Consider the following 27,294-nt stretch of genomic DNA (forward strand, 5'->3'; position numbering starts at 1 on the left):
TCCAACAAACCTTGACTACTTTAAACATTGGGCGTAGTCGGGGCATAATAGCTGCTAAATGCTATAGGCAAGGCTATCAGTGAATGGTGAAAAGAAATATTCTGAAGCCCCTCACAACCACGTACAGAACTGTTTTTAAAGTGGTTAAAACCAATTGAGTGTTCTTGATAAGGAACTTCTTAATAGAGGTGTTAACATAATACAAAACATTGCACAATTATGGTAATGGAACTGTGTCAGCACCCTCCTCCACACAAACACATGGCTAAAGGTGTTAACCTTAAGGAGGTGCCCTCACACAATTGTCTATGGTCAATAGGTACAGAATGTTGGCTGTAGGAGATCAAAACCTACAAAAATGTATGTTGGCTCACAACTCTATGCAAGTGTTCTCTACTGCTTTAAAAGTGGCTCCACAGGATGAGATAGTGACTTCTGACTCTGCTGAGGGCACTATCTCCCTCCCTGCTGTCTCAGGATGTGAGAATATATTGCATCCTGGATTTCACTTGCCCAACTGGAACCAGGATTAGTGTTCACATGAATGAAATCCAGTTGTTAGCATAAGCTTTGCAAACTAGTTCTGTCCTTTGCAGGTGTGGCAGAAGCACCCTAAAAGTGGGGGAACCACAGGTGTCCGAACAATGGCCATGAGCCTGGAGGCCCTGCCCCACCCCTTCTTCCTGAGCCCCCACTCGCTTCTCTCCACACCGTCCCCCTGTTGCTCACCCTTATGGCCAGTAAAGAGTGGGGGAAGCGGGGCATTGCCCTTCTGGCACCTCTGGTCCTGTGCCCACTCCATACTGAAGTAGTTCCCTTTCCCTTCACATATGTTGTGAGGGGCGCAGCATGCCACGATTATGCAAAGGGTGTTGGCCACAATGACATCCAGACAGGTATGCAGACATTGTCAATGAGCTTTCAGCTTCCCAAATGCACCTTCCGTGACCATTCTGCAGCTACTCAGTCTGTAACCAAATTTCCTTTTTGTTGGATCACTGATGTTGTGGTTTTGTTACATTAGTCAAGTTAGAAGTGGGTATACGGGGTTCCCCAAATTAACTGCTGGTACAGAAACACCTTAGTGAATCATGTGGTTTCTGGGGAATTAAGTCTCTTCTTCCCTTTTCGAGTACAATTCCACTCTCTTGAAAACCCTGGCATCATAAACCTTTCCTGTGTGTCCAGCACTGGTGTTCATGAACCTTCCTGTCACCATTCCAGTCTGACCCTGCTCACCCCCTTGCAGGCAGGCATAGTGTTTCAGACAAGCCCTTACTTGATCTTCCCCTTGGTCAGGGTACCAATAAGTCCAAACAGCCAAATAAGTGCTAAAGAGGCCCTTGTTGTGGAGGGTCTAATTTATTAGCAAAAAAGCCAATGCAGAACATAAACAAAACTTTCACCCCAACATCCCAGTGGAGTGATGAGATCATTCTTAGTCCATGTTCTTCCCCTGAGTCATGTTCACCTCTACCCATGCTCTTCCTCTCTGGTTCCAGCCTCTACCCATAATCTTGCCCCACTAGAGTAATGTTCTTCTCTGGAATCTGGGTTCCAGGGAGGTCTATCCACTGCGACTCTTCTCCAGGGACAGCAGGTGATCCTTGCCAGGCTGGGCTTGGAGCCAGTGTCTGGAGGCATGAATGGTAAAGCCTTCTGTCTCAGAGGCTCCCCTTTCCAGGAGCTCCTCTTACAGGCTCCCCAGCCTGGCAGGTTCCCCAGAGAGTTCACCTTTTAGGTATTCAGCCCTCTGGCTCAGGTTCCTCTTGAGAGCTCCCCTCTATGGGAGCCTCTTGTCTCCCTCTGGAGTTTCTCTAAATGAGCTTGGGTAACCATTATTAGATCCAAGTGCTTATTTACTAATCAGCCACCTGGGCAGTCAATTACCCTACAACAAGAGTACTTGTGTTCTCCAGAACTAGCTGTTCCAAGAAACATTCACTGCTTCTCCAAACTGGGTCCCAACATGACATTTGAACACAAGGGATGAATTCGGCCCTTTGGTAACTTCAGGGATTGACCTGGATGTTCCCTATGGATTTTAACAGGACTCCATTATTGTTTTACTATTTATAATGAAAAGCCCACGAAAACTTATGCTTTAATAAATTTGTTAGTCTCTAAGGTGCTACAAGTACTCCTGTTCTTGTTGTGGACACAGACTAACACGGCTGCTACTCTGAAACCCACTATTTATACTATTCACTTAAGTCAAATTGTCATAAATATAAAGGGAAGTGTAAACACCTTTAAAATCCCTCCTGGCCAGAGGAAAAACCCTTTTACCTGTAAAGGGTAAGAAGCTAGGATAACCTTGCTGGCACCTGACCAAAATGACCAATGAGGAGACAAGATACTTTCAAAAGCTGGGGGGAGGGAGAAACAAAGTCTCTCCCTCGCTGTCTGTGTGATGCTTTTGCCGGGGACAGAACAGGAATGGAGTCTTAGAACTTAGTAAGTAATCTAGCTATATGCGCATTAGATTCTAATTTCTTTAAATGGCTGAGAAAATAAGCTGTGCTGAATGGATTGGATATTCCTGTTTTTGTGTCTTTTTGTAACTTAAGGTTTTGCCTAGAGGGATTCTCTATGTTTTGAATCTAATTACCCTGTAAGGTATTTACCATCCTGATTTTACAGAGGTGATTCTTTTTACTTTTTCTCCTATTAAAATTCTTCTTTTAAGAAACTGAATGCTTTTTCATTGCTCTTAAGATCCAAGGGTTTGGGTCTGTGGTCATCTATGCAAATTGGTGAGGATTTTTATCAAACCTTCCCCAGGAAAGGGGGTGTAACATTTGGGGGGAAAGACGTTTCCAAACGGACTCTTTCCAAATTATATCCCTGTTAGACGTTTGGTGGTGGCAGCAGTGATAAGTCTAAGGGCAAAAGGTAAAATAATTTGTACCTTGGGGAAGTTTTAACCTAAGCTGGTAAAAGTAAGCTTAGGAGGTTTTCATGCAGGTCCCCACATCTGTACCCTAGAGTTCAGAGTGGGGAAGGATCCTTGACACAAGTTCATATGTAAATATTAGAAAATTGCTAGTAAATGAGGTTACATGGGTCATGAAAATAAAAGCTTATTAGAATGTTAAATCATTCTCAGAAATAAAACTTTTCCAAAATGTTACTACACATATGATTTCTGTTTATAGAACTTTGAATCACATATTTATATTGTCTTGGAATATGCAGCTGCATTTGAAAAATGCCTAACTTTTTATGAGTGATTAACTTTTTCTTATAGTATAATTGCTTATTTGATAGGTTATTCTATGCCTTTATGCAAATACACATCCACAATGTCTCATCTTTGACCTTTGAGTAGAACTTTTAGAAGCACTCAGTGTTGGCCTAAATTTGCTCCCTTTACAATTTACACACTCAAAATGCTGTAAAACATTAACTATTTATGCCTCAAAACAGCCTTAAGGTTGGTAGGTAATTCTTACTATTTTACAGATAGTAAAAGCTACTGGGGAAACTGAGTAAGAGGTTATTTGACTTGCTCAAGGCCACACAGCAAGTCAGTGGCAAAGTAGGTGTTAGCACTTGGGCATTTCTAGATTCCATTTCATTAGACTAGATTGCCCCTCTCTCCCCAAGAAAAGTCTTCAACAAATTACTGAAACAATCCTAAACGCAGAGCAAGTCATGTTTATAGCTAACAAATGTGAAAGAGATTTTGTGTTATGTATAGCTGTAATGTTCCCATTTTTATCCTTTGTCCCTGTGCTTTGCAGGCAATGAAGACAAATCCATGCCATCTGACAATACCCAGGTGCAGTACTGTGACGACTGTATTTGGAAAATCTTTGAGGAAAGCATGCAGGATTGTTTCAGACCCATGGTTTGCTTTTTCCCCAAAACTGGATAAACATACAAAACCTGCCAAGTAAAGTCATATATGGAATTTCCATAATATTAAGCATTACACTCAGCTCTTTGAGCAAGGAAGCACATTGTGTCATTCTCCAGCTAACTTATCAGGCGAACATATTGAGTAGTGATGGTCTTCTTTTAGGTTAATTTAAGGAGATCCCTCCTCAATCAGACCTCTACTGTAACCTAACATGCCCTGACCTCCCTCATTACCTCCAAATATACTAGCTTCTCCCCTTTTCTAAGCTCCTTCATGTATTGTCATACCAGCTCCTTCTAGTTCCCTTTTCTTACGTCCCACTTCCTTGTGGCGAACATCCCAGCTAGGGCTGGCTGGAAATTCCATTTTGTAAAAAAGAATTCCATTTTGCAAAACAAAATTCAAGATTTCAACGTTTTTGTTTTTATTCCACATCAGAATGAAAATGAGACCTTTCAAAAAAATTTCACAAAAAACTATGACAGACCCACCCCAGAATAGCTGATAACCATTCCAGATGAGTTGGCTCATGCCAGGTGAACCAATAATGATACCTGGGGTGAGACCAACCTAAAGCCTTGTCTACACTACAAAATTAGGTCGAATTTATAGAAGTCGGTTTTGTAGAAAGCGTTTTTATACAGTCGATTGTGTGTGAACCCACACAAATGCTCTAAGTACATGTAGTCGGCGGAGTGTATCCACAATACCGAGGCAACCGTCGACTTCCGGAGCGTTGCACTGTGGGTAGCTATCCCACAGTTCCCACAGTCTCCACCGCCCATTTGAATTCTGGGTAGAAATCCCAATGCCTGATGGGGCTAAAACATTGTTGCGGGTGGTTCTGGGTACATATCGTCAGGCCCGCCTTCCCTCCCTCCCTCCGTGAAAGCAAGGGCAGACAATTGTTTTGTGCCTTTTTTCTTGAGTTATCTGTGCAGATGCCATACCACGGCAAACATGGAGCCCGCTCAGGTAACCGTCACCGTATGTCTCCTGGGTGCTGGCAGACGTACTGCATTGTTACACAGCAACAGTTTATTGCCTTTTGGCAGCAGACAGTGCAGTATGACTGGTAGCCGTCGTCGACGTAGTCCAGGGTGCTCTTTTAACTGACCTCGATGAGGTCAGGGGCGCCTGGGCAAACATGGGAGTGACTCAGCCAGGTCATTTCCCTTTTAAGTTTCGTCTCATGGCGATTCAGTCCTACCGGCAGTGCACTGTCTTTTAATCTGCAGCCAGCAGAAGGCGATGGCCAGCAGTCATACTGCACCGTCTTCTGCCAAGCACCCAGGTGATGAAAATGGCTAGCGGTCGTACTGCGCAGTCTGCTGCCAGCAAGATCTATAAAGATAGATTAAGTGGATCAAAACAAGAAATAGACCAGATTTGTTTTGTATTCATTTTCTCCTCCCTCCTTCCGTGAAATCAACGGCCTGCTAAACCCAGTTTTGAGTTCTATCCTTGAGGTTTTGAGTTCTATCCTTGAGGGGGCCATTCTGTTTCTCGCAAAGCCACCCCCTCTGTTGATTTTAATTCCCTGTAAGCCAACCCTGTAAGCCATGTTGTCAGCCACCCCTCCCTCCATCAGAGCAACGGCAAACAATCGTTTTGCGCCCTTTTCCCTGGATTGCCCAAGCAGGAGTAGATGCCATAGCACAGCAAGCATGGAGTCTGTTCAGCTCACCGCAGCAGTTATGACCATTGTAAACACCTCGCACATTATCATGCAGTGTATGCAGAACCAGCACCTGAAAAACCAGGCGAGGAGGCGACGGTAGCGTGGTGATGAGGACATGAACATACTTTTCTCTAAAACCGCGTTTCCCCGCAATTTGGAGATCATGGTGTTATTGGGGCAGGCTCATGCCATGGAACGCCAATTCTGGGCCTAGGAAACAAGCACAGGGTGGTGGGTCCGCATAGTGTTGCAGGTCTGGGATGATTCCCAGTGGCTCCAAAACTTTTGCATGCGTAAGGGCACTTTCATGGAACTTTGAGACTTGCTTTCCCCGGCCCTGAAGCGCAAAAATACCAACATGAGAGCAGCCCTCACAGTTCACAAGCGCGTGGCAATAGCCCTGTGGAAGCTTGCAATGCCAGACAGCTACCGGTCAGTCCGGAATCAATTTGGAGTGGGCAAATCTACTGTGGGAGTTGCTGTGATGCAAGTAGCCAACGCAATCATTGAGCTGCTGCTATCAAAGGCAGTGACTCTGGAAAATGTGCAGGTCATAGTGGATGGCTTTGCTGCAATGGGATTCCCTAACTGTGGTGGGGCTATAGATGGAACGCATATCCCTATCTTGGGACCGGACTACCAGGGCAGCCAGTACATAAACCGCAAGGGGTACTTTTCAATGGTGCTGCAAGCACTGGTGGATCACAAGGGATGTTTCACCAACATGGGATGGCTGGGAAAGGTTCATGACGCTCACATCTTCAGGAACTCTGATCTGTTTAAACGGCTGCAGGAAGGGATTTACTTCCCAGACCAGAAAATAACTGTTGGGGATGTTGAAATGCCTATAGTTATCCTTGGGGACCCAGCCTACCCCTTAATGCCCTGGCTCATGAAGCCGTACACAGGCACCCTGGACAGTAGTCAGGAGCTGTTCAACTGTAGGCTGAGCAAGTGCAGAATGGTGGTAGAATGTGCATTTGGATGTTTAAAGGGTTGCTGGCACAGTTTACTGACTCGCTCAGAACCTCAGTGAAACCAATATTCCCATTGTTATTGCTGCTTGCTGTGTGCTCCACAATCTCTGTGAGAGTAAGGGGGAGACGTTTATGGTGGGGTGAGAGTTTGATGCAAATCGCCTGGCCGCTGAATACGAGCAGCCAGACACCAGGGCGATTAGAAGAGCATAGCAGGAAGTGGTGCGCATCAGAGAAGCTTTGAAAACCAGTTTCATGACTGGCCAGGGTACTGTGTGACACTTCTGTTTGTTTCTCCTTGATGAAAACCCGCCCACTTGGTTGCCTCTAAATTCCCTGTAAGCCACCTGCCCTCCCCTCTTCGATTACAGCTTGCTTGCAAAGGAAATAAAGTCACTATAGTTTAAAAAACATGTATTCTTCATTAATTGATTATAAAAATAGGGAGATAACTCACAAGGTAGCCTGGGTGGGGTGTGGTAGGAGGGAAGGAAAAGGCCACTTTAAAACTTGTTGAATGCCAGCCTTCTGTTGCTTGGGCTGTCCACTGGGGTGGAGTGGTTGGGTGTCCGGAGCCTCCCACCCTGCCTTCTCGGGCATCTGGGTGGTGAGGCTATGGAACCTGGGGTGGAGGGAGGGCAGTTAAGCAGGGGCTGCAGCAGCAGTTTGTGATCCTGCTGCCGTCATGAACCTCCACCAGACGCCGGAGTATGTCCGTTTGATCCCACAGTAGCCCCAGCGTTTCCTCATGCCTCCTCTGATCTTCCTGCCGCCACCTCTCCTCACGTTCATCGGCCACCGTCCTGTACTCTGCTACTGTGTCCCTCCACACAGCTCTGTCAGTGCTGGACAACTGCATGAGCTCAGAGAACATGTCATCGCACTTGTGTTTTTTTCGCCGCCTTATCTAATATAGCCTCTGGGATGGAGAAGGGAGGCTTGAAACATTTGCAGCAGCTGGAGATAAAAAAGGGAGTGAAGTATTTAAAAAGATACATTTTACAGAACAATGGCTATACTCTTTCACGGTGAACTACACTATTCACATTACATAGCACATGAGATTTTGGTACAAGGTCACATTTTGCATCTTATATTGAGTGCCTGCGGCTTTGCTGTTAGAGATCACACATGCAGGGCTGGGCAACAGAATTCGGCTTGCAGGCGGCCATGGTAAGCCATAGTCTTTTGGCTTCTGCAACCTTCATAACAGCAGCCCCCTCCTTTCCCATACCAAACAAAGCCCGTTGAGTTGGCCATTTAGTGCTGCAGTTTTCCTGTTAACGTGCAGCAGCAGAAACCAAACTAACCCCCTTCCCCCATCCAATTCTCTGGGATGATCGCTTTTCCCCTCCCCCCACCGCCTGGCTGGTATCAGGGAAGATCCCTGCTAGCCAAATGCAAACAGCTCAGCACCAATGGACCCCCATCCCACCGCGTGGCTAACTACGGGGAGGATTTCTTTTCAGCCACAGGCAAACAGCCCAGTAGGAATGGGCACCTCTGAATGTCCCCTTAATCAAATTTCCCCATTTCAACCAGGTTACCATGAACGATATCACTCTCCTGAGGATAAAACAGAGAGATAAAGAACGGATGTTGCTTGAATGCCAGCAAACACTGGGACCATACGCTGCCAGGCTTTGTCATGCAGTGATACCAGATTACTTGCTACTAGCATGGCATGGTAAAGTGTCCTACCACGGAGAACAGAATAAGGCTGCTCTCCCCAGAAACCTTCTGCAAAGGCTTTCAGAGTACCTCCAGGAGAGCTTCCTGGAGATGTCCCTGGAAGATTGCTGCTCCATCCCCAGACACGTTAACCTTTTTCCAGTAGCAGTACTGGCCATGAATGCATCCCAAGTCCTCAGGGCTACTTAATCATTAAAAAACGCTTGCTTTTATAACATGTATTATATTTAAAAAGGTACACTCACCAGAGGTCCCTTCTCCGGTTTCATTGGGTTGGGAGAGTATTTCAGTCAGGGTGATAAAAAGATCCTGGCTGTTGGGGAAAACGGTGTGCTGTGTGTTCTCCCCAAGCTTGTCCTCCTCCTCATCTTCCCCATCTGCAAAATCCTCAGCCGTGGTGGAGAGTATCCCATCCTCGGAGTCCATGGACAGGGGTGGGGTAGTGGTGGCAGCCCCTACTAGAATTGCATGCAGCTCAGGGTAGAAGCAGCATGTCTGGGGCTCTGTCCCGGAGCGTCCGTTTGATTCTTTGGTTTTCTGGTACACTTGTCTGAGCTCCTTAAGTTTCACGTGGCACTGTGTTGTGTCCCTGATGTAGCCTCTGTCCCTCATGGCCTCTGAGATTTTTTGAAATGTTTTGGCATTTTGTCTTTTGGAACGTAGTTCTGATAGCACGGATTCCTCTCCCCATACAGCGATCAGATCTAGTACCTCCCGTTCGGTCCATGCTGGAGCTCTTTTTCAATTCTGGGACTGCATGGTCACCTGTGCTGATGAGCTTGCCTGGCCAAACAGGAAATGAGATTCAAAAGTTCCCGGGGCTTTTCCTGTACACCTGGCCAGTGCATCTGAGTTCAGAGTGCTGTCCAGAGTGGTCACAATGGTGCACTGTGGGATAGCTCCCGAAGGCCAATACCTTCGAATTGCGTCCACGCTAACCCTAATTCGAAACGGCGATGTCTATTTCAGCGCTAATCCCATCGTTGGGGAAGAGTACAGAGATCGGTTTTAAGAGCCCTGTATGTCGAAAAAATGGCTTCGTTGTGTGGACGGGTGCAGGGTTAATTCGGATTTAATGCTGCTAAATCTGACAAACTCGTAGTGTAGCCCAGGCCTCAGAATATCCAATAGACATCCCAAGAGAGTGCCCTAATCATCGGGCTATAGCCTCAGTCTCTCTCCAACTGGAGTTGTTCCACTTTGTATTAATAATATTAAGGGGGGGGGCAGAGAGAAGGGGAGAGAGCATTCATGCAAGGGAGAACATTGTGTCTATAACACAGTGATCAGGATACTCAATAGATGTGTGGGAGATCCCAGTCCAAGTCTCTGCTCTGAATTAGCCAGAGCAGGGACTTGAACTTAGATCTCCCACAACCCAGCTGAGTGTCCTAATCACTGAACAATTGGATATTATGGAGGTGGGGTGTGTGCATGCCTCTCTCGCTTGAAATTCTATCCTAGACAAATGTTTTGTTGAAATCAATATGTTTCCATAAAAAGTTTTTGGTTTTGACAAATTGGATTTTCCTATGAAAAATGTTTTGTAAAAAATTCCCGAGTTCTAATCCCAGCCTTCTTTCTCTCTCCCTATTTTTAAAATTATGTTGTTGGATCCATCTTTTCTACTGGGCTCCATAAATCCACTTTAAAACTCAAACACCTAAATTTTATATTGCACTCTAAAGTATATTCAAGCTCCAAGGCTCAAGATTTAAAGTGAAAGTGGTCAACTCCCTGAGGAAAAACAGGTGAACCACATAATAGACTTTATTGAATAGGTAAAAGTAACAAAATGCCAGAAACTTGTGAGGATTCTCAAGAAGAATGAATTTTAACTATGAATCTTGATGGAACCTTTATTCACCCACTACTGGTAGTTATTCTCTCACTACAGGTTTTATTTTTTCAGCTTTAAGAGTTGAGAGTGTGTTTAGTGCTCATAACAATAAAGACTAACAAAACCTTGAGACTTGGATAGCGCAGAGAGGATTGTGCCGCAAGCTGCAGCTGCAGCAACATGCAGGGCATGCACACAGCAAGCACATCCAGCCACTGGATGGAAGAACACTAATTATCCAAGTCTGTTCTTGTGTCTGCCCTTTAATAGTCAAATACAACAAGTTTGAGTAATTTATACAGGTTGAACCTCTCTAGTTCGGTACCCTCGGGACCTGACCGGTGCCAAACCAGAGAATTTGCCGAACCACGGGAGGTCAATATTGTAGTGTACTGGTCTCTTGTTATTTTTACCTCGCTGAGGCGAATAAACGGAACAATGCTTGCAATGCTGCCTAGCCAAGGCTTACCAGCTCTCTTCATAACAAAGTGTTAGTGTTATTACACACTTTTACTGTATTGGCACTCTGACTTATATTAAGTAGTTCCTTATTACAAACAAACAAAGTTCTTTACAACATCTGAAAACAGTTTCTTAATAAAATAATTTGTAAATGAATATATTTTCCTGTAGATTTCAATACATACATTTACAAAGAAACCAAATTCTGATGGAAAAATTACAGATGCAAAAATATCAATGAAGGAAGATATATAACATAACAATATTAAATAGGAAATTACTTTCAACGTACGTCTTTGGGAAATGTAGGTAAGAGATAGGTTTAATAAAGGGGGATGGAATAACTTGCTCTTGGGTGTCACCTTGTATTTCATTTAGAAGTGTGGTTGTCCAGCCTAGGAAGAAGTAGAAGTAACAGTTGCTGAGGTTTCAGACACCGATACTTTGTTCTTTTTCCTCAGTTTACTTTTCACTTTGTTCCATATGTTTATTTCATACATTTGCATTATAAATGCAACAAAGATGATGCCTCCTACTAATACAGCTGTTACTGTGCTAACAAGATATCGTCCTGGGAAGGCCAGAGGAGCATCATCAACATAAATCTGCAACAGAAAACATTTAACATATCCTTACATTGTCTTAGTCTAACAATTAAAATACTAACACAAAGTTTTAACACTTCCTATTTATTATTTGTTAATAGTGTTAGTGTATTCAACAAAGAGAAAGAAAAGGGAGATTGTTCCCCAGGAGCTGAAAATCATAGGACCCAGTTCTGCTCCATTGAAATCAGCAGAAGTTTTGCCATTGCTTCAATGGGACCAATGTTGGGGATTAAATTAGACAAACTAAAGAGTTCAGATATAATATTTTGGACTGTATAAAAGTGGTCTAACTTCAGATTATGCACATGCCTTCTTACTTTGATGTAAGATATCCTGGGTCTGATTCATTCCTGACATGACTCCACAAAAGAAGTTATACCAGGGATGAGTTTGGTTAGTATACTCTAGACTATCATCTTCTGTGAAGCATTATTTTGCATTTGTTATGCTCAGGACAGTCTTTTGTACAATATAAAAGGAAATACTTTTCTCCTACAGAGAACACTGATTTTAGATATTATTATAAGGACCATTAAGTCCTTTAATGCAGTGGTTTTCAAACTGTGGGTCACAACCCAGTACTGGGTCATGGAATGTAAGGCACTGGGTTGTGGCGGCTCTGGTCAGCACCGCTAACCTGGCCGTTAAAAGTCCTGTCAGCGGTGCTGCCCAGCTAAGGCAGGCTGGTTCCTACGTGTTCTGACACCGCGCTATGCCCTGGAAGCGGTCAGCAGCAGATCTGGCTCCTAGGCAGGGGTGTGTGCGCATGTGCGTGTGTGCGCGCATGTGCGTGTGTGCGCGCACGGGGCTCCACGCGTTGCCCCACCCCAAGCACCAACTCCGCACTCCCATTGGCTGATTCCTGGTCAATGGGAGCTGGGTGAAGGCAGTGCCTGCAGGCAAGAGCTGCGTGGAGCCACTTGTGGTTCTCCGCCTAGGAGCCGGACCTGCTGCTGGCTGCTTCCAGGGTGCAGTGCAGTCCGCAGTACTAGGACAGGCAGGAAGCCTGCCTTAGCACCCCTGCTGCACTGCTGATCGGGAGCCACCCGAGCTAAGCCCACACCCCAATCCCCAGTCCTGAGCCCCCCCAAACCTGGAGCCCCTTCCTTCACCCGAAACCCCTCATCCCTGGCCCCACCCCAGAGCCTGCACCTCCAGCCCAGATACCTGACCCCCTCCCACACCCCAACCCTCTGCCCCAGCCCCGAGCCCCTCCCACACCCCAAACCCCTCTGCCCCAGCTCCATTGGGTCACGGGCATCAACAATTTTCTTCAACTAGGTCGCCAGAAAAAAAAGTTTGAAAAGCACGGCTTTATTGAATGTAATTTGCCATGGCTATGGCTGTAAATATATTCTAGCAATTGCTTCCGTGAAATAAGAGTCCACACTTTAAAAAAAAAAACCCACAGCAATCCTTTTGCATAAAACTCCATGCTTTCATCCTTTTACTAGTTAGTTAATGTTTGTTAAGATCTTTGAAGTTGTGAAACAGTCTCTCTTAAACAAGTATAATATTTCTTTACACTCATCTCTCATAAAAATGGTTTCCTTGGCTAAATATTACATTATCTCTTCTTTCATCATCAGCTTCCTCTTAGAAATTCTGCTTAGCCTATGGTTCATCTTGACCAGCTACACAGAGGTAAAATTACATTTTGACATGACCCTACTAGGACTTTACAATGTGTTACCTATCTTACTGTAAAAAACATACCTATTTTTCCAATGCGTCATTGATGCCTATCAAATCCGAACTATAATTCTTAAAGATATAAAAGCTGTTGCTATCTAATCTGCCCACGTAAGTATTTCTAACACACTCATGACCATAATATCCAAGCACAAATTTATGGTTAGTAAATAAAACCATCTTTCTGGGTATTCCATCCCTGAAATTGCTTCATTTCTCTAACCATCTGCATTGGAAGACCTGCAAAACTGCCCTAAAAACTTAGTTCTTAATCAAGCAGTGCCATGAACTGAACTGCGTTAGGAACATAGCAACAGATTGTACTCATGATCTGAAACCCTCTCTGCTTTGCCCTTTCTTCCTGACTGTCATCACCACCACCAGCCTCCTCATTGCTCACCAACCTGGTCATCTTTGATTCTTTCCTTTCTCTTAACCCGCACATCAAGGCTATGTCCAAACCCTGCCACTTCTGCCTCCATCACATTTCCAAAATCTGAACATTTCTTTCTGCACTAATGCTCTCAGCATCTTCCATGTTTATTACTGCAATCTCTTTTTCTCTGGCCTCCCTCATACTCAAATCAGCCCCCACCTCTCCCCAGTCTGTACAAAAAGCAACTGCTAATGTCCATCTTCCTTGGCCACTGCTTTGACCACATCATCATCCCTTCTTCGGATCCTTCCTACCATGGGGCTCTCACTTACAGGGGTGCTGGAACAATTTGTATAGTGCGGGTGCTGAGAGCCATTGAACCAAACTGTAAACCCTGTATATGATGGAAACCACTTCAAGCCAGGGGGTGCAGCAGCACCCCCAGCACTCCTAGTTCCAGAACCTATGCTCACTTAGCCACTGAATCAAGGTCAAGTTTCTTGTTCTTCCTTTCAAGACCAGTTATGGATCTCCCTCTCCCTACCTATCTGCTCTGGTCTCTGATTGCATTACTCTCTGCCTCTTCCAGCAATGCCAGCTTCAATGTCTCATTCAGCTTGTCAGACAGATTTCTATACACCGTCTTCCATTTTGTTCTTTAAACAGGGAATGCTCTTCCTGAGCTGATTCATAAAGCCACTCCTCATCCCTTCTTACAAATCTCTCTCCTAGACCCATCCCTGTCACAACACCTACAACAAATATTCCAGCATAGAACAGCTAGGTTCAAAGCTCGGGGGAAGCACAGTCAGACGATGGAGTGGGGATGTGGGGGAATGTACTTTTGTAAATAAAAACAATTATGTAGAATTTCTGCAGAATCATAGAAATGTAGGACTGGCCTGCCCTCAAGCCAGGACTAAGTAATAACTAAACAATTCCTGATGGGTGTTTGTCTAACCTGTTCTTAAAAACCTCCAGTGATGGAGGTTCCACAACCTCCCTTGGCAATTTGTTCCACTGCTTAACTACCCTGACAGTTAGGAAGATTTTCATAATGTCTAACCTAAACCGCCCTTGCTATTACTTCTTGTTCTATCCTCAGAGATTAACTAGAACAATTTTTCACCTTCCTTCTAACAGTTTTCAAGTACATAAAAGTTTATCATGTCCCCCTCAGTCTTCCCTTTTCCAGACTAAACAAACCAATTTTTGTCAATCTTTCCGCATAGATCATGTTTTCTAGATCTTTAATCATTTTTCTCTCTCCTCTGGACTTTCTCCAATTTGTCCACATCTTTCCTGAAATGTGGCACCCAGAACTGGACACAATACTCCAGTTGAGGCCTTACCAGCATGGAGAAGAGCAGAAGAATTACTTCTTGTGTCTTGTTTACAACATTCCTGCTAATACATCCCAGAATGAAGTTTGCTTTTTTTACAACAGTGTTGCACTGTTGACTCATATTTAGCTTGTGATCCACTATAACCCCAGATTCCTTTCCTAGCTAGTCATTTCCCATTTTGTATGTGTGCAACTGATTCTTCCTTCCTAAATGGAGTATTTTGCATTTGTCCTTATTGACTTTCATCCTATTTACTTCAGACCATTTCTCCAGTTTCTCCAGACCATTTTGAACTTTAATCCTATCCTCCAAAGCACTTGCAACCCCTCCCAGCTTGGTGTCATCCACAAACTTTACAAGTGTACTCTCAATGCCATTATCTAAATCATTGATGAAGATATTGAACAGAACTGGACCCAGTGGGACCCCACTTGACATGGGCTTCCAGCTTGACTGTGAACCACTGATGATTACTCTCTGGGAATGGTTGTCCTACTAGTTATGCACCCACTTTATAGTAGCTCCATCTAGATTGCATTTCCCTAGTTTGTTTATGAGAAGGTCATGCGAGACAGTATCAAAAGCCTTACTAAAATCAAGATATACCACATCTACTGCTTTCCCCCCATCCACAAGGCTTGTTACTCTGTCAAAGAAAGCTATTGGGTTGGTTTGACATGATTTGTTCTTGACAAATCCATTATGACTGTTCCTTATCACCTCATTATTTTCTAGGTGTTTTCAAATTGATTGCTTGATTATTTGCTCCATTATCTTTCCAGGTACTGAAGTTAAGCTGACTGGTCTGTAATTCTCTGGGTTGTCCTTATTCCCCCTTTTATAGCCTGGCACTATATTTGCCTTCTTTCAGTCCTCTGGAATCTCTCTCATCTTACATGAGTTTTCAAAGGTAATTGCTAATGGCTCAGATATCTCCTCAGTTAGCTCTTTGAGCATGCTAAGATGTATTTCATCAGGCCCTGGTTTAAGACATCTAGCTTGTCTTGGGGTATGTCTTCACTACCCGCTGGATCGGTGGGCAGCGATCGATCGATTTATCGTGTCTAGTCTAGACGTGATAAATCAACCCGAGTGCTCTCCCGTTGACTCCTGTACTCCAGCACCGTGAGAGGTGCAGGCAAAGTTGATGGGGGAGCGGCAGCAGTCGACTCACCGCGGTGGAGACACCATGGTAAATTGATCTAAGTACGTCGACTTCAGCTCCTTTATTCACGTAGCTGAAGTTGCGTAACTTAGATCAATCCTCCCCCACCCCCCCGAGTGTAGACCAGGGCTAAGTAATTTTTAACTTGTTCTTTCCCTAGTTTAGCCTCAGATCCTACCTCATTTTCACTGATGTTCACTATGTTAGATGTCCAATTGTTACTATCCTTTTGGGTGAAAACTGAAAGAAAGAAGTCATTTAGCACTTCTGCTATTTCCACATTTTCTGTTATTGTCTGTCCTTACTCATTGAGTAACAGGCCTACCCTGTCCTTGGTCTTCCTCTTGCTTCTAATATATTTGCAGAATGTTTTCTTGTTGCCCTATATGTCTCTAGCTAGTTTAATCTCATTTGGTGCCTTGGCCTTTTAAAATTTTGCTTGTGTTGTGTGTTCATATTCCTCCTTTGTAATTTGACCTAGTTTCCACTTTTTGTAGGACTTTTTTTTGAGTTTCAGACAATTAAAGATCTGCTAGGAGAGCCAGGATGGTCTCTTTCCATACTTCCTATCTTTGCTGCACAGCGGGATAGTTTACTCTTGTGCCCTTAATAATGTCTCCTTGAAAAAGCACCAACTCTCTCAAACTGTTTTTCTCCTTAGACTTGCTTCCCATAGGATCTTATCGACCAACTCTCTGAGTTTGCTAAAGTCTACCTTTATTGTGGTGTTTTCCCTCCTACCATTCCTTAGAATCATGAACTGTACCAATTCATGATCACTTTCAAATTTCCACTTTCCACTTTCAAATTCTCAGCCAGTTCCTCCCTATTCGTCAAAATCAAATCTATAACAGCCTCTCCCCTAGTTGCTTTCTCCACCTTCTGAAATGAAAAATTGTCTCCAGTGTATTCCAAGAATTTGTTGGATAATCTGTGCCCTGCTGTATTATTTTCCCAAACAGATGTCTGTGAAATTAAAATCCTCCATCACCACCAAGTCCTGTGCTTTGAATGATTTTGTTAGTTGTTTAAAAAAAGTCTCATCCACCTCTTTTTCTTGAATAAGTAGTCTATAGTGGACCCCCTACCATGACATCACCCTTGTTTTTTTTTAACCTCTTTTACCCAGGGACTTTCAACAAGTCCATCTCCTGTTTCCATCTCAAACTCAGTCTGAGTGTATATATCTTTGATATACAAGGTAACACCTTCTTCCTTTTTCCCCTGCCTGTCCTTCCTGAGTAAGCTATACCCTTCTATACCAAATATTCATGTGTATTATTTCACCAAGTCTCTTATATACACCCTCTCTCCCCTCCCTTAATATATCACTTGTCTTCTTTGACTGTGGAGCAGGGATTATGTATCTATTGAATAGATTTGTATATCACTCAGCATAATGGAGCCTTGATCCTGATTTGGGCCTCTAGGCGCTAATGTTGCCCCTCTGTAAGATGGGGATAATGATATTGACCTTTTCTTAAAGTGCTTTGATATCAGCTGCCTCAGCAATAGCATTCCACTTGGAGGGCTCTCTGCAGATGTGGGCATCTGCAAGTGGGAATGTAACCCCTGTGTCTAATAGGGAGATATCTCTTTAAAAGACCCATTGCGGGAGGTAGGAGTGAGTTGTGTCTGGGTCATTGTTGCTAGGCAGATTTAGCACTCCACATCCAGAAGCTTCTGGATTTGGGTGTGGAAGTTTTGGTTATGCTCCAACAGGTTCCCTGTTGCTGGGGTCAGACTCCATGAGGGCAAGCAGTCAGGGCAGCTGCTTTACAAAGGGACATGTCCCCTGTGTGAGCTGAGAGAAGCTGAGCCCAGGAGTAGAAAGCAGGCTGTTGCAGCAGGTTAGTGATATTGTTAACCCTCAAACAGGGAAGCATGGGCAATGTTAATTATAGCAAATTAATTATAGGAAATTGGGAGGGAAAAATAACTTCTATTTTAGTTGTATGCTTTGAATGTTGTTTTGATTTTAGCCAAACTGTTCTAGTTAAATTGTCTCAACTAGTCTGATTCACCAACTTTTCTTTAAATGTAGTAATGGGGAAAGTGTCATTTATATTTTGCTATTCTCAGTTTTGTATTTTCTTTTAACATGGTTTTCTTTAAATCTATACACTTGACTGAGTGATTGGTTAATCAGTTAGCTGACTAGCTAACAGTGCTTTCAGCAGAAGAAGAGTCTGCATAGATTCCAACTGAAGATTCCTAGAAGCAAGTGGAGGGATGTGTAGATTTGGTGATTAAAGACTAACTGAGACTTAGGTGAACTAAACCTAACCCTTTGGGGACTGAACTGTTCCAATCTTAATTTGTTTTCTTTATTTATGTTTATGTATAACTGTGAAGATAATGTCTGTGGATTATAAAATAGCCATGTTATGCTGTAAAAGTGAGATTATTTGTTTCTTTATCATAAGATTTTATAAAGTTATTTAATTAAATTCATTTCTTTAGCTCCTTTTGGGACTTGAATGTGGGGAGATTCACCCTTTGCAATCCTTGCTGAAAATCCTTAGAGACTGAACTCTGGGTCTGTAGCTACTTTTCTATGGGAGTTGGGCTTTTTAGGCATTGGAGAACGGCAATGAAGTGAACTCTAGCCCACCCAAGGGTTACAGGAAGGGGACTGGAGATTGTTTTAATTTATATTCATTAACTTTCCATGTCTTTTGTAATCCCTTTTGAAGTGTGAATTCTGGGAATGGATAGGCCAGGCACCATACTGATCAGGGAGCCAGGACAGAGCGGCAGGAGTCTCAGACCTGTTGCAGAGAAGTAGTGACTTAGTACGGATGGGACAGTGTTCCCATTCGATATCTGCTTTCTTCCTCTGGCTTAGGACCACCAAAAGTGGAATGGCCAGCTATATCAGGAAGCTGAAACTCACTTTTTTTGCCAATATCTACTTCCTGTTAATTTGCTCAGTCACTTGAAATCTGGTCATCCTCAGCTGCCATCGTACAATTCCTATGTACCTCCTTTGGAGAGCTGCAAGGCCCAGCAACTTCCACAAAATGCTGTGGAAATTTTGGACTCCGGGACACATCTGAGGAAGACCAGTTGTGTGAATGGCAGTACATGGGGGCAGTATCCCTGTTCTACAGAATGTGTAAATCCAAGTTTAGCAAGTACACCTTTTGTGATAGCTCTTGTCTTTCATTTGAAATGCTGTGATCATTTTTTTTAAAGTGACATCTGTTGAAATTATGGGCTATTAACTGTACCTGAAATTCATCAAGTAGATTACAAAAGGAGACTCCAGGAATAGTTGCTACCCTGAAATGAAAAAGCTCAGACCCCTGTGAAAACAAAACAATAGCAGCATTGATGGAATTTTTGTTTTAAGAACAAAATTTGTTTCATTAAAGAAAATACATATTGAAGGCCCTGTTGAGCAGAAACATGTACAGAAAGCATTTTCAGCTGGTTCCTTGAAACTCTTTTGCAGTTTTGCATGCAAAGTTGGCAAAAGTAAGAGCAACTAGTGAGGGACAAACCTATCTTGCTTGCAGATCAAGTAAGGCAGGGGATTAAATTGGAGCCATCGGGGGGCCAACAATCTTCCTCTAAGTGTGTGATTTCTTGATTGTGGTGTGCATCAACCTTAAATTGATAAGGACTGGGGAGCAGACCATGAGGAGCGCTACTGCAAACTGCATGTTTTCTCCATAGGTTGCTCCTAAAATCCAGAGGGTCATCTTCATTTCCCTCCTTATCAGAGAAGACTCAGCAGCAGGACAGCATGGGGGCAAAGGGAACAGAATACTCTTGCCTACTTCCAATTCCACTTCAGAACAGCTGATGTGGAAATCAAAAGACTGGGTATTTCCAAATCTCATTAGCATACTAGGACAAATTAGAGTGTTTTTTACATTTTGAAGGTGCAGAGGACATGGGTTCTGCTGCTCCAAAACATGCAGAGCAGATTGCTCTCAGAAAGTGGCATCTCTAAGTGGATTTACTCGGAAATGAGGCCATAACTGGTCCCCTGAATACTTCACTAGGAGACGCCAATGTTGGTTTCTAACTTCTGAAAGAAGTTAAATGAAAAACCAAGTGCTAAATTTAGCCCTGGTATAAATGGCCATAAGTTCACTGGAGTTACACCTGTGCTGAATTTGGCCCATAATCTTTCATACAGAAGAAAAGCGTAGGACTCTCCCAAACACACCAAAATCTTTCAAAATTTAATTTTTAAGCAGTGCTTAATATTGTTTATTTTAATATTTTGATTGAAAACTTTAGAAGAAAGCAAAAAAGCTAAAATACGCAAAGCATATTTTTAATAAAATGCTACTGTATTTTAATAAAATTATTTTAAAAAGCATTTTAGAAGAAAGGGCTGCTAGAGTACTAGGCAGGAGAGTGGTTTGAGCATTTTCCATCAGAATGATGTTTCAACTGAAAACAAAAATAAAATGTTATGCCAATATTTTTGATTTTCCATAGAAAAAATGAAATGACATTTTTTGGAGTCAATTTAACCAGATTTAGAATATTTTGTTTACTGAACTGACCCAAAATGTTTCACTTCAGATCAGTTAATAAAATATTTAAACTGCATTTCCCTAGCACTTGGCCTTATGGGAGTTGTAGGCTGGGTTCCCTGGAAGACTACATCTCCCACAATGCAATGTGGATCCAGCTCACCAAGCTAGGGAAATGAATTTAATGTTGATCTGACTTGAAAGAAGCTTTCGGGTCATTTCAGCAAAACCAGATGAAACATTTAGATTTCAGAAATGTCAAATGGTTTGATTCTATCAAAAATGAAAAATGTTGAAATGAAACATTTTGAAATTTCTGCAGTGAAAATTTTCAGAATTTCCATTCAGCAAAAAATATAGAAATATCAATGTTTCAGCCTATTTTAGGATTAAAACAAATGTTTTCAAAATTTTAAGGCCAGAAGGGACTGCTGTGATCATTTAGTTTGACCTCCTGCATAATACACGTCATAGAACTTCCCCCAAAATTTCTTATGGGATGGAACTGAAATTCCAAATTTTGCTCAGCTCTAATATGCAGTTTTGATATTTAAAAGTTTAGGCAAAATATTCCAAAGTGGCTTCTAAAGACTATACCCAGAATTTTGTATACCAGCAGCAATTTAGAGGCTTACTAAAACTGCTTAGAAAACAATCTATGGATAGATTAGATTAGATAGATAAAGTAGATTAGATTGATAGATCAAATATGCCCTTATTTAGTAATCAGTATTTTTTCCAAAGGAACATATTGGTGACTGCATATACAACAGGCTGGTTAAGTGAGTGATGGTAAGATCTTGAACAAGACATATAAAGTAACAGTCAAAAGGATCATATGTGAAACTACCACCAAATACTTTCTCTACTATCTAAAGTATCAGCACCTTTAAAGGCTACATATGGTATGTTCATAAGGTATAAAAGACAGTTTATCCAATCTACAGATGGGTCTGATCTATGAACTGGTGTGCTTGGATCTGGGTTTTATACAGAAAGGAAGTTTGGATTCAGATCAGAACTTCCTCAGAGTTGAATGGTGTTTGGATATGTAGTTTCGATTCATGCCCATTTTTGTCCAAAATTTTTATTTTTATCTGAAAAAAACCCCCAAAAAACAAAAGCAAAACCACTTACATATATGTTTAGGGCTAGGGCTTCTGGATTATACAGTGTATTGTTGAGTTTATCAGCTAAATATTCTCTCATTTTTAACATGCTTGGTGTTTCGTTGGTACCTGTAAAACAGTAGAGTAAGTCAATTTTTTCTTTCCCCCACATTTTTAAATAATTCCATTTTCTATATTACAGGTAGTTGGTAATATAGGTTCTGTGACTAACAGACAGACAAGGGAAGAGGAGTGTTTTAGCCCATTTAGTCTAAAGGCCTACCCTTTGTGAGATGGTGAGAGCTTCCTGCGAGATGCAAAATACCATGACCTTCCATTAAAGAATGGGAGCTAGGGGCACTCAATACTGTGAGAGGTTCTCAGAATCTTGTAGGATCCAGCCTTTATGTAGTTTTGATCACTCACCTATCCTTGAGTTTCTGAGCATCACAGAGAAAGGATAATCAGCACAATTTTTAGCCTCCTTGCGAAAATAAATAAATAAATAAAAATTCCCCTTTTCTTGAAAAATTTCCCTGTATCCACAAAAACATACAGACTGGGGACTCCAATTATATAATATTACAAAAAGCAAAATAAAGGAACATACTTTAAGGTTGCTGTGACAGTTAGTGCAACTGCATGCAATATCTTTGGGGACCATATTGTATTAAGTTTACAAATGTTTATGTATCATTGTAGGCCAAAGATTGTATGCAACTCCATGGGGCAAGATTATCAGAGTTCCTCTAGGAACTCAGAACAGGTGTGTGTGTGAGATCACAACAGTCCCACAGATTGTAAACAGCTCCAGAGGAGTACTCTCTAATGGGGTGGTTTGCATATACTGGTTTAGGGCTGAGTTTAAAAAGACTTGTGTGTCTCTCTTGCATTTAATTCAAAAAATGGTCAGGACCTTGGGTCCTAGAGAGGACCCCAGCCCTTGCTGAAAAGTTGGAAAGACTTTGGCTTACTAGGGCCCCATAAAATTGCTAGTTGATTCCTGGAACGTTCAGTGCGTGTTTAAATCTGTTCATTGATTCTGTATATGTTTTGTCTGTGATACTTTTGGCTAAGAATAAATGTACTTTGCTTTGGAAGAGCTGTGTGGTCACTGGTAAAAACATTGTCCTTGGACAATGCTGGCCATTAGGTGACCTGGCCTGCTGGGGATTTCATAGTGGATGGCATGGGCTGTGCAGCCTTAATACCCTTTGTCAGGAGGGAGAAAGAGGCATCAGTCTCCACCTCAGAGATGTGATGGCTGGGAGCCTGAAATCTTACGTGAGTGCTCTTGAGGGACCATGGAGCGGAAATACAGGTGCAGTTATCCTGAAACGCTGACAGTTGCTACAGATGACAACTTCAAACTAGAGGGTTATTGTCAAGGTTCCCTCCCCACTCTGAACTCTAGGGTACAGATGTGGGGACCTGCATGAAAGACCCCCTAAGCTTATTCTTACCAGCTTAGGTTAAAACTTCCCCAAGGCACAGATTTCTTTCTTGCCTTGGGAACCAGCTTAGGTTAAAACCTGGTACGCTGCCACCACCAAGCGATTTAACAAAGAATCCGGGAAGAGACCACTTGGAGAAGTCTTCCCCCAAAATATCCCCCCAAACCCTTACACCACCTTTCCTGGGGAGGCTTGAGAATAAACAAGATGAGCATAAACCAGCCTTGGATTTTTAAGACCCTAAAAACCCAACCAGATTCTTAAAAAACAGAACTTTATTAGAAGAACAAAACAAAGATAAAAGAAACACTCTGTAAGATTAGAATGGAAGATAATCTCACAGGCAGTCAGATTCAGAACATAGAGAATCCCTCTAGGCAAAACCTTAAGTTACAAAAAGACACAAAAACAGGAATACACATTCCCTCCAGCACAGCGAATTTACAAGCCAAAACAAAGAAAACCTAACGCATTTTCTAGCTAGATTACTTACTAACTTTACAGGAGTTGAAGGGCTTGCATGCTTGATCTGTTCCCGGCAAAGGTATCACACAGACAGACAAAAGCCTTCCCCCCCGCCCACCTCCAGACTTGAAAGTATCTTGTCCCCTCATTGGTCATTTTGGGTCAGGTGCCAGCGAGGTTACCTTAGCTTCTTAACCCTTTACAGGTGAAAGGATTTTGCCTCTGGCCAGGAGGGATTGTATAGCACCGTATACAGAAAAGTGGTTACCCTTCCCTTTATATTTATGACACGCCCCGCAAATCACAGATAGGGTGAAACACTGGCTGTGATTTCTTCCTGGAGCTCTAGGAGAAAACAGAGTTAATAAGACACATACATCTCCACATATACTACAACTTGTATAAAGACTAACAATATTTTCCGCATCTCAAGGACGATTTTAGCCAGTTGATTCTGGGAAGCTTTCATGGGAGAGTGCATCAGCCACTTTGTTAGAAGCTCCTGAAATGCTTTGTGTGTCGAAATCAACATCTTGGAGAGCTAAACTCCACCAAAGAAGTTTTTTGTTATTTCCCTTGGCAGCATGAAGCCACTGTAGCGAAGCATGGTCGGTTTGCAGGTGGAAACGCCGTTCCCAAATGTATTGGTGTAGCTTTTCCAGAGCGTAGACAATGGCGTAACATTCCTTTTCACTGATTGACCATTGGCTTTCCCTCTCAGACAGCTTCTTGCTGAGAAACACGACAGGATGGAATTCTTGATTTGGTGCTTCCTGCATTAAGACTGCTCCCACACCACGCTCGGATGCATCTGTGGTTACTAGGAAAGGTTTGTCAAAGTCTGGGGCCCTTAGCACAGGGTCAGATATGAGTTTCGCTTTAAGCTGGTTAAAGGCCTTCTGACACTCTTCAGTCCACTCAACTGCATTTGGCTGTTCCTTTTTGGTTAGGTCTGTCAGTGGGGCGGCGATTTGTCTGTATTGTGGGACAAATCGCCTGTAATATCCGGCCAAGCCTAAGGAGGATTGGACCTGTTTCTTTGGCTTTGGGACAGGCCACTTTTGGATAGCATCCACTTTGGCCTGTATGGGGTTGATAGTTCCTTGACCCACATAGTGCCCATCTTTAAAAAAGGGAAGAAGGAGGATCCTGGGAACTACAGGCCAGTCAGCCTGACCTCAGTCCCTGGGAAAATCATGGAGCAGGTCCTCAAGGAATCAATGCTGAAGCACTTAGAGGAGAGGAAAGGAAAGTGATCAGGAACAGTCAGCATGGATTCACCAAGGGCAAGTCATGCCTGACTAATCTAATTGCCTTCTATGATGAGATAATGGGCTCTGTGGATGAAGGGAAAGCAGTGGACGTGTTGTTCCTTGACTTTAGCAAAGCTTTTGACACTGTCTCCCACAGTATTCTTGCCAGCAGGTTAAAGAAGTATGGGATAGATGAATGGACTATAAGGTGGATAGAAAGTTGGCTAGATTGTCGGGCTCAACGGGTAGTGATCAATGGCTCCATGTCTAGTTGGCAGCCGGTATCAAGTGGAGTGCCCCAAGGGTCGGTCCTGGGGCCGGTTTTGTTCAATATCTTCATAAATGATCTGGAGGATGGTGTGGATTGCACCCTCAGCAAGTTTGCAGATGACACTAAACTGGGAGGAGAAGTAGATACACTGGAGGATAGGGATAGGATACAGAGAGACCTAGACAAATTGGAGGATTGGGCCAAAAGAAATCTGATGAGGTTCAACAAGGACAAGTGCAGAGTCCTGCACTTAGGACGGAAGAATCCAATGCACCCCTACAGACTAGGGACCGAATGGCTTGGCAGCAGTTCTGCAGAAAAGGACCTACGGGTGACAGTGGACGAGAAGCTGGATATGAGTCAACAGTGTGCCCTTGTTTCCAAGAAGGCCAATGGCATTTTGGGATGTATAAGTAGGGGCATTGCCAGCAGATCGAGGGACGTGATCGTTCCCCTCTATTCGACACTGGTGAGGCCTCATCTGGAGTACTGTGTCCAGTTTTGGGCCCCACACTACAAGAAGGATGTGGAAAAACTGGAAAGAGTCCAGCGGAGGGCAACAAAAATGATTAGGGGACTGGAACACATGAGTTATGAGGAGAGGCTGAGGGAACTGGGGATGTTTAGTCTACGGAAGAGAAGAATGAGGGGGGATTTGATAGCTGCTTTCAACTACCTGAAAGGGGGTTCCAAAGGGGATGGTTCTAGACTGTTCTCAGTGGTAGCAGATGACAGAACAAGGAGTAATGGTCTCAAGTTGCAGTGGGGGAGATTTAGGTTGGATACTAGGAAAAACTTTTTCACTAGGAGGGTGGTGAAACACTGGAATGCGTTACCTAGGGAAGTGGTGGAATCTCCTTCCTTAGAAGTTTTTAAGGTCAGGCTTGACAAAGCCCTGGCTGGGATGATTTAATTGGGGATCGGTCCTGCTCTGAGCAGGGGATTGGACTAGATGACCTCCTGAGGTCCCTTCCAACCCTGATATTCTATGATTCTATAAGTAAGTCACTCTGTTTAGGCCTATTTGACACTTCTTAGCCTTAACGTTAGTCCTGCCTCCCTTATGCGCTCAAAGACTTTTTGTAGATGTTCCAGGTGTTCTGCCCAGGAATCCGAAAATATGGCCACATTGTGAAGGTAGGCAACTGCATATTCTCCCAATCCCGCTAGGAGACCATCTACAAGTTTTTGGAAGGTGGCGGGTGCATTCCGCAGCCCGAAAGGGAGCACATTACATTCATACAGCCCAGCATGTATGATGAAGGCTGACGTTTCCTTGGCAGATTCATCTAGCGGTACCTGCCAATACCCCTTGGTTAAGTCCAGGGTAGAGATGCACAGGGCCCGTCCCAGTTTCTCCAATAGTTCATCTGTGCGTGCCATTGGATAGTTGCCTGGGCGAGTTACAGCATTTAAGCTTATGGTAGTCCATGCAAAAACGTATCTCCCAATTTGGTTTGGGAACTAGAACCACTGGAGTTACCCAAGCACTGCCAGAGGAGCGGATTACACCCATCTGTAGCATATCCTGGACCTCCCGTTCTATAGCAGTTTTAGCCTGAGGAGACACCCGGTAAGGTTGGGCTCTAATTCGGTGAGCATTACCTGTGTCAATGGAGTGGTATGCCCATTCAGTCAGTCCTGGGGTGGCTGAGAACATTGGCTCGTAGCTAGTGCACAGCTCCTTGATCTGCTGTCGCTGCCTACACCCAAAGGTCATGGAGAGGTTCACCTCTTCCACGCCACCAGCACTTTTCCCTTCATAGTAGACACCTTCAGGCCACTCAGCATCATCTCCTCCCTGGGCTGTAAACTGACAAACCTTTAATTCTCTGGAATAAAAGAGCTTTAGAGAATTAATATGGTACACCTTAGGCTTTCGGTTGGAGGTGGGGAATGGTATGATATAATTAACAGCTCCCAGGCGCTCTTGGACCGTGAATGGCCCTTCCCACAATGCTTCCATTTTATGGGCCTGGAGCGCCTTTAAGACCATGACCTGGTCCCCTACTTTGAAGGAACGCTCTCTGGCATGTTTATCATACCATGCTTTTTGCTCTTTTTGAGCATCTTTTCGGTTTTCTCTAGCAAGGGCTAAAGAGGTTCGGAGGGTGTTTTGTAGGTTGGTTACAAAGTCCAGAATGTTAGTTCCTGGAGAAGGTGTAAACCCCTCCCATTGCTGCTTCACCAACTGTAATGGCCCCTTAACCTCACGGCCGTATACAAGTTCAAATGGTGAAAACCCTAAACTGGGATGTGGTACAGCTCTGTAGGCAAAGAGCAACTGCTGCAACACTAGGTTCCAATCATTGGAGTGCTCATTTACGAATTTAAGTATCATGGCCCACAAAGTTCCATTAAACTTCTCTACCAGGCCATTTGTTTGATGGCGGTAAGGGGTGGCATCCAAGTAATTCACCCCATGAGCTTCCCAAAGGCTTTCCATGGTTCCTGCTAGGAAATTAGTTCCTGCATCTGTAAGGATGTCGGAGGGCCAAGCTACCCTGGCAAAAATGTCTGTCAGTGCCTGGCACGCACTTTT

At 43.4% G+C, this 27,294-nt stretch overlaps 1 protein-coding gene across 1 annotated transcript in view; it reads right to left on the reverse strand.

Annotated features, from left to right (window-relative positions):
- Positions 1-10,912: 10,912 nt before the first annotated feature.
- CATSPERB (catsper channel auxiliary subunit beta) overlaps positions 10,913-27,294 on the reverse strand; it is a 95,326-nt gene continuing 78,944 nt past the window's right edge. The window contains exons 24-26 of the mRNA XM_074956694.1: positions 21,338-21,438; positions 18,938-19,012; positions 10,913-11,122 (exon numbers count right to left, since the gene is read on the reverse strand). Coding sequence (XP_074812795.1) covers positions 10,913-11,122; positions 18,938-19,012; positions 21,338-21,438 — 386 coding nt within the window. The remainder of the gene's footprint in view (positions 11,123-18,937; positions 19,013-21,337; positions 21,439-27,294) is intronic.

Source organism: Natator depressus, chromosome 6 (assembly GCF_965152275.1).
Source record: "Natator depressus isolate rNatDep1 chromosome 6, rNatDep2.hap1, whole genome shotgun sequence".
Classification (NCBI taxonomy): Eukaryota; Metazoa; Chordata; order Testudines; family Cheloniidae; genus Natator; species Natator depressus.